Here is a 12,642-nt window from a genome sequence, read left to right as displayed (position 1 = left end):
CACATTATTGATTTTGTATGATAATATATGGAGTATCAACAACATAACCTGAACTATATGTCTGGGGTTATCATGGTTCCCGTGCAGTGTTAGTAGTACATTGTAGGAAACAGTCTTCCCCTCCCTCAAGTAGAAGATGTACTAAACCATAGCTCAATCCTTTATTTTGTCTTTCTTTATGGGGCTGGGGCGTAGTGGCCAACGTTAGAATTCATAGTTCTTCTTCTTCTTCTTCTTTTTTTTTTTTTTTTTTGACTTAAAATTAGCTGATTAGACTTGGTGGATGTGGTCCATTTGATGAAATACATCAAGTTAAGTAACCACGCATATATATGTTTGAACTTGACCAGACTTGAATTCGACATAAATACGATGGGAAATTAATAAATTAGGTCATAGTATGACTATAATCCAAATATGATTCGGTTTGAACTTTGATACTGCGGTACGTATTTGAAGGGATCGACCTATAATGCCAATGCACTTCTGAGGAAAATTTCAAATTTGAAGGAATTTCAAATCACAGTAAATTGAAATGCTTAGATGGCATGACTACCTTTGTAGACTTGCGTGAGGTATTCATTAAAATTTAATAATGTTTAAAATATAAAATGTGAGGTATTCATTAAAATTACATGGAGTTAAAAAGTTCAAATAAAATGAATAGAGTCTTGAGAACAATCTACCTTCAAAACAACTATCTTTCGGCCTACTTTGAAGTTCTTCCCTAGCACGAATTTAGACTCTTTTGGACCCTTCAACGGGTACCCATGAGTAAAACTATATGGAAAATGATATTTGGATATTTTAATTTTTTTTAATGATTAAGAAAGTAATTATTAATAAAATCGTATATTTTTTTTAATAATTAAAAATATTAAAAAAAATTAAATATACCAGGAACACACCCAGTTGTACATGCTAGGCAGCCCTTGCATTGTCCAAACCATATTATCTTTTCCTTTAAAAAAATATATATATATTAATTTCGAATTTTTTTGAACCATTTCTTGGACCTCTCGTAATTATCAATTATAATATATATATAAAAAAAATATTTATCATTCTTACCTTACCCACCTACTTTTATATTTATTTTTTTCTTAACACGTGTGAGATGGAACTCTTAACACAAACTGACCACGGCTTTCTATTTGTTACTTTACAACCGTCAACGGCCGACGTTGGGGTCAAGCAACTCAGGTTGCGTGTATACCTCCTATTCCACCTCGAAATATCAAAGCGATATGCTGTCCTTTTTATTTATTTTAACCCTTTTGAATGGCTAGCACACAAAAAAAGAAATGAAAAAAAAAATGTAGAAAATTCTAACGCGGTTTTATTTTTGACACGATAATTGACTCTAAAGGTCCACTTCCCTCTACATATATCCCTTCAATTCGCGTGGAAATAATGTAAATTAAACAAGTTTATTTTATTTTTTCTCGTAAAATAGAAAATGGAAGATTTCTCAGCAACTACGAGGAAAAGACAAAGGTTTCGTGCATTCTTTGGTCCACGAAGCTAAATTAATAATGTAGATGCTTTCCCACATGAAGATTAGTACACGGCATATCTTGGGCATCATTTGTCCATCAGTTTGTTTAACCGAAGCACATGCTGAACAACCTCAGGCTACTTCTCTTTTCTTTTGGTTTTTTTTTTTTCTTTTAAAATTTATTTTTTTAAGTTAAAATTTGAATAAAATATTATTAGAATATATTTTTTAATATTAATTTTATTTAAAAATTTAAAAAAATTAAATTGTTTATTATATTTTATTAAAAATTTAAAAAAAATTATAATAATTAAAAGAAATAAAATGAGATAAATTAAAATGAACTATAAAAATAAATGGTACCTAAAAATGTTTATCCCAAATAAAATGAAGATGTTTTGGGATTTTTTTTTTTTTTTTTTTTTTTTTTTAAAATGATGATGCGGTCAATGAGGAGAAATGTCAGTGGAGAATGGTGAACACGGGGGCGGCCTAACTCGAAGAGCTTAGGGGTTGAGATTTGGTCGAGATTTGGGGTTGAGGCTGTCTCTCTCTCTGTCTACTCGTCGATCGAAGAAAAAATACACGAATTCACTCCTTTCGTATTTGCATTATTGAGAGACTGACCAAGTCAATGCTTTTCTTTCTTCTTCCATTTATCTGCCTTCCAGTACTCCGCAAAAACTGTAGTAAAATATCTTAAAATGACAGTGATACCAATCGTCAAAAGATATTTATATCCTTCGCTTTTGTCGAGTTTAATATATAATTATTAATTAATTTCTATAATATTACTCCATGACGACTTTAGTTTTGATCATTTAATATCCAACTTTCTTTTAAGGAAACTGCCCGTATGTATCTTAAATTTGCATTCTTAATAATATATAAATTTTTACTACTTATCATCTCGACACACTATATCAATTTTATTTATTTATTTTATTCTTTTTAAATTAATTAAGTTTTTCTTGTGAAATTATTATTTATTTCAAAAGTTTAATCTAATGGAAAGAAATAGATTGTATTATTTATTTTATATTTTAACACTCATCCTTACGTGTAGACTAGACTCTCCATCAATGAATTGCTCAATACATAAAATATTTAATTAAATATGATAGAATGTAAAGTTAGAATATAATTTATCATTTTAATATATTGTATTTGCATAAAGATTGTATGGAAATTGTGAAATAATATAATATCTTATGAGTAAGATGTACGCTAAAGTGTTTGCTATTATTTTCAGAAGATAATATACATACAACTCTTTATATAATTATATTTAAATATAACATTTTTTATAAAATAAGTTATAAAAATAATATCATTTTATAGAAATATATTCAATTTAAGTATAATTATAAAAAAGTAGTATATCATTTTCATTATTTTCACAATAAACACCAAAGAGCGGATCCACGCCGGGACTCCCATACTTTTTTTTTATAATTCTTATATAATCCGTTTTTCTTTTAATAAATGACCTCGTACAATAATTATTTGGCCTTGAGATATTTTCTTTTAATCAAAACCCTGAATGATATAAAAATATAATAAAAAAAATAATGCTAAGTACAAATTTAAATTTTATTCAAACCTTTTAAAGTAGATTTTAATAAATAAAAAATTTATACATTTCATAATATATTCAAATTCTTTACAAAAAGATTTACAAGATATATCTATCTAAAATTTATACAAATCATATGTCTCCTATAACGAACGTACAATATAATTTCATTATCTTTGTTAAGAAAAATTATTATCATCAGTCACAATTTATCACTGTACATTCTACATTCTATAAAAAGTATCTTCTTACTTTATAAAAAATATCTCACATCTTAAAAAATAAAAATAAAAATAAAATAATTCACATCATGTATAGAATGTGTGATATAAACATTTGTAACAAAACTCGCTAAACAAAACTTGAGACAAGGGCTTGCATATCTACAAGAGAGAGCCCGCAGTCGCGAAGAAGTTTCCGCCGAATCAACTCAGAAAAAAAAAAACTCATGCGGATAAATATTTTACGATAATGATACCTTACACATTTTTTTTAACTGTTCAGTTAATTTATTTTTATTTTCGCTATTTGAATCTAAATTAAAAATCTCAAGACATGACCTTATTGTATAATTTAAATGAAAATAAATTCAATCAACCAACATAGTTATGTAATTTATTTAAAAATAAATTCAGTTTTATAAAAATTAAATCAAAGAGCAAAATAAAATCTATTTTTATAAAATTAAATTTATTTTTAATTAAATTACATGATTTTGTTAGTTGATTGAATTTATTTTCTTTTAAATTATGCAAAAAGGTCATGTTTTGAGATTTTTAATTCAAATTCAAAGAGCGAAAAGGAAAAAAATAACTAAGTAGTAGAATAATAGCAAATAAGGTATAAGTGTATCATTACCTAATATTTTAATCACAACAAAATTATACAAATTAATTTTACAAATTGATATGTTTGGATGTGATTTATCAAATTTTAAAATTATTTTTATTATAAAATATAACTAATGAATTATATGAAATCATGTCAGTTTGTAAAATTATTTTTATGTAATTTCTTTATGTCTATAGTAATCAACTCTCGTATAATAGTAAATTTGAGATGTTTGGAAAATGAGATGAGACGAGATTATAAATCTGTAAATAGTAGTAAAATAGTTTGAGATATACTTTTTTATAGAATTTTAAAAAATGAGAGAAAATAAATTAAATAAAAAATATTATAGAGTAAAAATATTATTATAATATAATTTCTTAATATTATAATTATTTTGAGATTTGAAAAAGTTAAATTATTTTTTATATTTTTTTTAAAAATTTAAGAAAATTATAATAATTAATTTAAAATATTTATATTTAAATAATATTTAAAAATAAAATATGATCAAAATGAGATGAAAGGAAAAAACATTTCCAAACATCCATTTACTTTACTGTTCTGGGATTCTTTCGTATACCTTACTTTTCTTTTCTTTTCTTTTTCCCCAATAATTTATCGAAGACCACAACCCGAAGAGTTGATGAGTCTCATCTTTCATGTTAAAGTCAGTACCCTATCCAACACAATAAAGTCATGGGCAGAGATTCCTGGAAATTTATCCCTCCAAGAAAACATCTTTTCGTGGAAAAGATGCAAGAGAGTCGCTCTATCCACCACATCATACTTAATTCTGCAAAGCTTGACTTACCTTCATCCCTCTGTAATTTCCTACTTTCTTGTAGCATCTGCTTCCACTTGGCATCTCCAAAAGTTCCCTATCCTCTCTGCTTTCTTTTCCAATTCACGTGTCCGTACACATCAGCTTTCATCTTTATCTCGTATTGTGATGATAATGTTGTTTATGCGTGAAAAATCCCCGTATATTTAAGTATTTAACCACAACTTGTGCGGTGGGTTGAAATAAAATATTGAGGAAGAGTTTAAGATTAAAATATTTTAATTATACAAAAATGTAATAAAAATAAGTTTATAAATTCACATAATTTTACATAATACATTAAATTTTAAAATAATTTTTATTATAAAATAAATTTAACATATCATATAATATTATGTAAATTTATAATTTTATTTTTATAAGATATTGTAGCATTTCTCATTTAAAGATATAAGGACCGTTCTTCTCCTATAAGGAATTTTTCCTATACATTTTCAGTTTTTCTTTTTGGATTAATTTATGCATATATGAAGAAGGGAATATCATACGTGAATATAATGGAGTTGAAAATAAGAAATAACATAGCGTAAGCGGTCAATGCTGCAATAAAACCTTTACACTGTTGAGTCTTTATTATTTTTTAAAAATACTCTAACCACAAAGTAATTTTATAAAATAATATCATAAATTGATATGTTTTTATGTGATCTGTTGAATTTTAAAATTAATTTTATTATAATACATATTTATCAACTTATATAGAATCACATCAATTTATAAAATTACTTTTATATAATATATTTGTGGGTATAGCTCTCCTTGCTATTTTTTACCTATCAATCCGGGTTTTAGTAGCCATGAGTTTCTTTTGTTTCCTTTTTTTTGTTTTCACTATTAAAATGGGTTTAGCTCAATTAGTAGGATAAACCAATGGTAGAGGTACTAGGATTGATGAGGAATAAATAAATGCGTCAAACTCATGATTAGGTTTTGGGACAAATGGAAGAAAATGACAACATGTTTAGAATCTTTTGGTTTTAGAAATAAGATTAGATGACCATTTTGTCCATTCAGTTGGATTTAAAGCATCCAAAGCTTTGTTGTGTCCCTCGACATTTGGTAAGCTAGCCCAATCATGAGTACATCTTTCCAATTTAGTAATCCCTCTTACTGAGATCATTAAAGTTCAAACAATTAATTACAGGTGTTCGGATAATACAATAATTGTAGGAATAATTACTCGTCTTAAATGTTTTATGAATTAGTTCAAAAAAAAAAAAAGTTTTATGAATTGTGTATGTGTAATTTAAATTAAATTATGAGTCGGTAGCACGAGAGGGGTCACCCATAAAGGCTTAATAGCCTTTTTATTTTTTCATCATTTTTTTATTACTTTTTTTATAAAAAAAAGAAAAAATTCAGAAATTCATTTAAAAATACCTCATTAAAAAAATTAATAAAAAAAATATTAATTGGTGACTTTTTTAGTGCTGCATTTTCCTTAAATTATTGTTTGTGGGAAGCTTGCTAAGGGTGTTAATGTAATAAGAACGCGAGGACTACGACCAATTAAAATGGGTTTGATTGAGATATATCCCTTTTCAATTGGTATCGAACAAAGAAAGCTTTCCAATAGGGCTTAATTTGACGTGATAAACAATGTTTATGATCGATCATTGAAGTGGTATCAAGCATTCCACACAGCATAAATTTGTAGATATTCCTCGTAGATTAGGAAGGTTTAGCAAATACGAAGGTCGACTTCGACGGAAAAATAACAAAAAAAAGAGTTGGATTAGAAAGGATAAAATAAAAAAGAGAGAGAGAGAGAGAGAGAGAGGAAGCACACGTGAATAGTGATTCATGCATGGCATTGACTTCATTAAAAGTCTAGTCAAATGTAAAATTTGATAAATTTTATCAAATTAAGACTGCATTGAATTAGTCAAAGAGATAAGTGTGAAACTTTGAGCTACAGTAAATGAATAGGTTTCTTCAAATTTGAAAGGCTACTATTCACTCATCAAATCTATTTTTTATTTACTTTTAATCTCTAAAAATTTTTTTTATTCACATTTAATCTTTAACCGTCTTATAATAATAATGTAAAAATTAAATTAAATTATTAATTAACATATGATTAATGTAATTGTAAAATATGAAAAAAAATAAAAATATTTTTATTAAAAAAATAATATTATATTATTATTTTGATAAATTTAATGACTAATTCAATGTGAAATTATGACAAAAAAAATTTTAAATTTATAAAAATTATTTACTTTTCATCAAATTTTAAAAATAATTTTAATAAATTCAATACCAATATCCTAAATATCCCATCCATTCTTCAGTATTCAACCCCACGTAAAGCAGACATTGGCCACTACCTAATTACAACGTGGCATATTGTGGATGGCCAAGTACATCCACTAGGCTTTTTTTTTTTTTTTTTTTTTGTCGGATAAGTACTCTTTGGGGAAGCCCAATTGTTTTGAAGCATCTCCCTTGTCAATCTGCCATCGGATCAGTACCAGCATTAATATATATATATATATGAATTATTATCCATAATCTTTCATTTTTATATTAAATTTTTTGGTTTTTTGATATGTTGTATTTTCTATTTGTCTTTTAGCTAGTTATTTAATGTTATATTAACGATAAAATAATATCTCGTTTATTCTTGCTCTTGTGGCTTCAAAAAGTGCAGTTTGGTCGTTATAAAAAAATAAAAAAGAAATTGGTTTTCGTGAATTTGGATAAATTGTGGATCACACGTTTTCCTGCCGACCATTCGTTTCCATAAACAATCAAAGACAAAAGTGGAGTACATAGGTAAATAGATTGAGCCAACGTGTCACCCGCTAGTGAAATTACTTTCCTGTTCCTGGATTTATTGACCTCGAATTTACATCATCTATCATCTAAGGTTAATGAATAGACTGGTTCATAAAATCTAAAATTAAATAATCATTTCGTCACCTTCCCTCCAATCCTAATAATGGAGATCATACAATCTTATAGCGTTTATTATTGTAGAATTTTGAATAGATATTTTTTTACATTGATTCTGAGATGACATAGGCATCAAGTGGAGTGGGGCTTCCTTACTTGGACTAATGCAAAAAATGAATAATTAATTAATTTGATTGAATTTCAAACTACATAGGGCAAAGGTTTAATTTTAGAACAGCCCCCCAACTTGATTAATTATAGTGAGGTGACTGGTGAGCTGTAAAAAGAATTTTCCACCCCAATTTCTCACTTTTAAATTAATTATAGAATTTGTAAAATTGCGGAGGAAGTATGATGACTTTAACAGCAATTAGAAGGTAACAACTCTTATTAAACTAATCCAGGAAAAGAAGAGGAACAATGTTCATTTTTTCATTAAAAACATGAGTTTTTAATTTCTATTATTATTTAATTATTTAATTTAAATTATTTTGGATAAGAGGGAAATCAAAGCATCCAATTAAAACAAAAAATTATCTGATTAACTAACATTAACAATAATTATTAGTTGTCAGGAATTATGAGACAAATGAGAAGAAAAATGAAATAAAATCGTCAGTTGTAGGGGCTAAAATGAATTAAACATAAACAAAAGGTCCAAACTGCAATGAGAGAAAAACAAAGATCCAATAAAATTACCAAAAGAGCAGGACGTTTAACGTTAAGGGTAAAAAAAAAAAAAAGACAAAAACAAAAACAAAAGAGCAGGACGTTATCCTTTCTGAAAGGATGAAATGGTAATATCGTGAGAACTTCAACGAACGAACCACCGCAATCCTCTATCCCTTAATTAATTCCCACTAAAAAGGAAGTTCATTTCCCGTTCTACCCCTATCATTCCCAAATATAAATCTCCCTATTCGCTCCCAAAGACCAAACCCCAATCATTTATCTCAAGTCTTACCCATCTCCCTGCTTCTCCCTGGCTCTCGCTCGCTCTATCTGACAAAATATTCATCGGACTAGGACAAACTCTGCAGTGACACGACCGACTGGGCTTGGTATGACTCGGCGGTGCTCGCACTGCAGCAACAACGGCCACAATTCGCGCACGTGTCCGAACCGCGGTGGAGGAGGATGCGTGAAGCTCTTCGGCGTGAAGCTAACCGATGGCTCGATCATCAAGAAAAGCGCGAGCATGGGGAACCTCTCGGCTCACTATCATTCCTCCTCTTCCGCCGCCGCTTCCCCCAATCACCTGGACTCCCCCTCCTCCGACCTCGTCCACGTGTCGGATGGATACTTGTCCGACGATCCGGCCCACGCCTCCTGCTCTGCCAACCGACGTGGCGACCGAAAGAAAGGTAATTTGAGAATATTTTACTATCATCTTCAGATTTAGCACGGTATTTTTTGTGTGGGTTTGAGAAGGTTTTCTTTTCGTTGGATTGGTTTGTAGCGATTCTGGATAATGGTTTAAGCTCGGGCTCTGTTTATGATTTGTTGTTGAATTAATTAACTAACTTGTCTCCCGTTCGTACTTTTTTTTTTTTTTTTTTTTGCCCTTTTAACTTTGTGTTTTAGTGTTCGTTTGCTCTTTCGGTGGATGAGCCGGGCTTGTGATCTTTCTTTCGTTCTCATTTTTGACTTTGTCATTTTTTGAACCTTTTGCTTTCCGATCTTTGGGTAATTTTCCATTTGAAGAAAATTATGTCATTTAATTTTCGAAGGCGGTGTTTATTTTTCTTTGTAGTTGCGGAAGGTAATGACGAAGATATAAAGCATATATATTTGTGTGTTCCATACTTAACCCGTTTATGGCTATTGTATGTTTCAGTACAAGTCACAGCTTTGGTGATGAGCTGGATTGGTTTGATTTGGAAGGAATGTTGCTATTTAGTTTATTTCAATGTTAATAATTTTTATGTTTCTTCGGTAAACGAGGTTATGTTGGTGAAAAATGATGTACTCTACGACAGATTCGTTGATCATATATTTGATTTCTGGATACCCATAATTGCTGTATGATTTTTACTGAAGGTTTTCCACGTTTTGACATTTGATCAAGACATGAAAAGTGATTCTCCATGGTTTTACTTACTTTTAATTTTCTAATTTGGGAAATTCCAGCAAGTGGCTTTTTGGGCACGGGACAGATTCTATTAGTAATTTTTGTCTTTTTAAAACGATCAATGAATTTCTTTATCCATTTGGAACTTGACGTTGTATGCTAGGCATTCTTACCACAACGGGTTGTATTTGCTTGAAGATTTCGTTTGTAGTTTTTTTATTTTTTATTTTTGTTGGCACTGGGTGTCCAAGAACTCAGTCCCGACCAATTCCAGGGGTGCACATGTCCTCGAGGATTCAAACCTTAGACCTAGAGGGAGCATACTACCAAGACCAAAGTCTTTACCGCAATCCCTAAGAGTTTTTGTCTGTAGTTCTAGAAGGACTTTTTTTCTCCTTACGCTTTCAATACACAAGTTCTTGGGTAGATACGGCCTTAACCTGATCAATAGCTAAAGAAGTCTTAAGTGACTAACAATGAGGGGATAGGTGAATATACTATATACTATATGTATTTGTACATGTATATGTATCATGGTTACGTTTTGTCCAGAGCTTTAAGTTAGTGCTTTACGAAAAAATAATGTGTAGCTTTCCGTTTAATTTTATCAACGTTCCCTGGTTCAGCAAATTCTTTTACATTGAGTCTATTCATTTATCAGTTAAAATTTCCTGTGTTTAAATCCATGTCAAATACGCTCACCCACATATTTGCATTATAACTAGATTACCTGCTGTTTTAAAGCACAACTCTACAATCCTTACCTTACGATATAGATAATTTATTGGCATTGGTAATGCCTAAGTAGTTGTTTTCTTATGTTTTTGGCGCTCATTCACGTGAGCTGCTGATTCAATTATGCATTGCTATCCAAGATTGTCTGATATATTATCAAATAATAGGTGATATATTGCCTGGCGAGAGTATTTGATTATCTGGATTGCAGATTTTTGGTGGGTTTCCTATATAAAACAGAGTGTTAGACTGAATGGATAAAAGCATATCATTTCATATTTCTCAATATACACGAAGGGCTAGTTGCCAAAACCCAACAAAACTTTTTAAGTACCATGGAAAACTTGTTCGTAGACATTAATTCATTATGTTCGTTCTGCCATATTAGAAGTGACTATTCAATTGGTCCCTGTACTTTTTTAAGGTGATTTAAACAATAACAAGTATTATATTGGGAAGTTTCCCACTAAATGGAGAATCACTTTTTTTCCCATTCTTATTGTACTGGATTTGGTTTCCAGGTGTCCCATGGACAGAAGAGGAACATCGACAGTTCTTAATTGGTCTTAATAAATTGGGGAAAGGCGACTGGCGTGGGATAGCCCGGAATTTTGTCATATCGAGGACTCCAACACAAGTGGCAAGTCATGCACAGAAGTACTTTATCCGGCAAACTAATGCTAACCGAAAAAAGAGACGTTCCAGCCTTTTCGACATGGTCCCAGATATGGTTTGTCTCGCTTCTTACATTATCTTAGGTATTTCACACGTAAAGACACTCAAATCTTCAGGCACAGACAGTCACAGCCAAATGGTTATAGGTGCCTAATTAGTTCACACCTTCAAGATTGTCCATTTTGCAGCCAACGTCATGCATCACTTTGGTGAAGAAAAATCCCTTGGTCATTGCTTGTTAATTTTCCATTTCCATTGCAGTTATTGCATTTATATCTTTTTGTAAACATATAATATATGTAATCCAAAGAACGCAAAAGGTATATATTATTGTGGTCGGAGTGGAGCATTCATTAATCAAATGGAGTTTAATGGTGGTAGCAATAAGTTATTTCGTAGATATGTTTTGGGTTGATTATATTTTGTTTCTTTGTCAGGCCACAGAGACACCGCCTGTGCCAGAGGACCAAATATTGCTACCTTCTGCTCAGACTAGAGAAACTGATACAACAATGTCATTACCTTCCTTAAATCTCACCCTCAACTCAGAATTTCAACCTATGGAAGCCACACCTGAAGAAAAAGTTCAAGAACATGATGTAAGTGTTGAGGGATCAAGTGGACTGGCACCTATGATTCCTGGATTCTTCCCTGCTTATTTACCTCTCCATTTTCCAATTTGGCCACCGAATACGGCTCCTGTGGAAGAAGAGAAGGGTGGAGAGACGTCCCATCATCAGGTCTTGAAACCAACTCCAATCCTCCCCAAGGAACCTGTCAATGTAGATGAACTTGTTGGCATGTCTCAACTCAGTCTCGTTGAGGCTGAGGGAAGCCATAGAGAGCCTTCGCCCTCTCTTTAAAATTGATAGGAGGGCCCTCAAGGCAATCAGCGTTTCATGCAAATGCTCCTGTCAGCGGATCTGACTTAAACAAGGGTGACAGTAGTGTAATTGAATCCGTTTGAAACGGGGGGTAAAGTGAAGCATATCAAGATCTTTTTTCCTTCCTTTCTCAATCTTGCACAATCATGTTTTCACCGAGTCATGTTTATTTCCTATGTTGTATGATGTATTTCGGTGTTTATAACGTAGGTTAGATCAATTTCGTAGGAAATATTTATTCTTTCTAACTGTAAACAGCTAGCAGTTGAAATAATCGAATCAAATGGGCAGCATTTTTAGTTTTGTAGATGAACTCTGATTGGCATATATGTCTCGTAGACTGATTTATTATTTTCCCAACTGTTTGTTCATGCGTTCTGAGGCTGAGCTCTAAGGTCCTGTTTGGATGTTGGAACATAATGAGATCAATTCAATTCAGTCTAATTTTAAATTGAGTCTAACATTGAAATACCTAACTCGTAAATCACTAAAAATTACTCAATGCAAAATATTTTTACACATGAGATTTATAAATCTTTTCAATTTAACATATTTTTACATGTGGGACTAATAATTTTTTTTAACTTCTTATAAATATATTTAAATTTATTTTAATATTTAAATACATCT

General features: G+C 30.5%; 1 protein-coding gene across 1 annotated transcript; it reads left to right on the top strand.

The window, feature by feature from the left end:
• Positions 1-8,570: 8,570 nt before the first annotated feature.
• On the top strand, positions 8,571-12,319 carry LOC121260427 (transcription factor MYBS3-like). The gene is made up of 3 exons (XM_041162294.1): positions 8,571-9,011; positions 10,975-11,183; positions 11,566-12,319. The coding sequence occupies exons 1-3, from the start codon at positions 8,711-8,713 to the stop codon at positions 11,989-11,991; spliced, it is 936 nt and encodes a 311-aa protein (XP_041018228.1). The 5' UTR covers positions 8,571-8,710; the 3' UTR covers positions 11,992-12,319.
• The last annotated feature ends 323 nt before the right edge of the window (positions 12,320-12,642 follow it).

This window comes from Juglans microcarpa x Juglans regia, chromosome 1D (genome assembly GCF_004785595.1).
Source record: "Juglans microcarpa x Juglans regia isolate MS1-56 chromosome 1D, Jm3101_v1.0, whole genome shotgun sequence".
In the NCBI taxonomy this organism is placed as follows: Eukaryota; Viridiplantae; Streptophyta; class Magnoliopsida; order Fagales; family Juglandaceae; genus Juglans; species Juglans microcarpa x Juglans regia.
This window is presented reverse-complemented; position numbering and strand designations above follow the sequence as displayed.

Coding starts and splice junctions, on each gene's coding strand:
- LOC121260427 (XM_041162294.1), top strand. CDS start 8,711: ATGACTCGGCGGTGCTCGCACTGCAGCAACAACGGCCACAATTCGCGC. Junction 9,012..10,974: donor ACGTGGCGACCGAAAGAAAG/GTAATTTGAGAA, acceptor TTTGGTTTCCAG/GTGTCCCATGGACAGAAGAG. Junction 11,184..11,565: donor TCGACATGGTCCCAGATATG/GTTTGTCTCGCT, acceptor TTTCTTTGTCAG/GCCACAGAGACACCGCCTGT.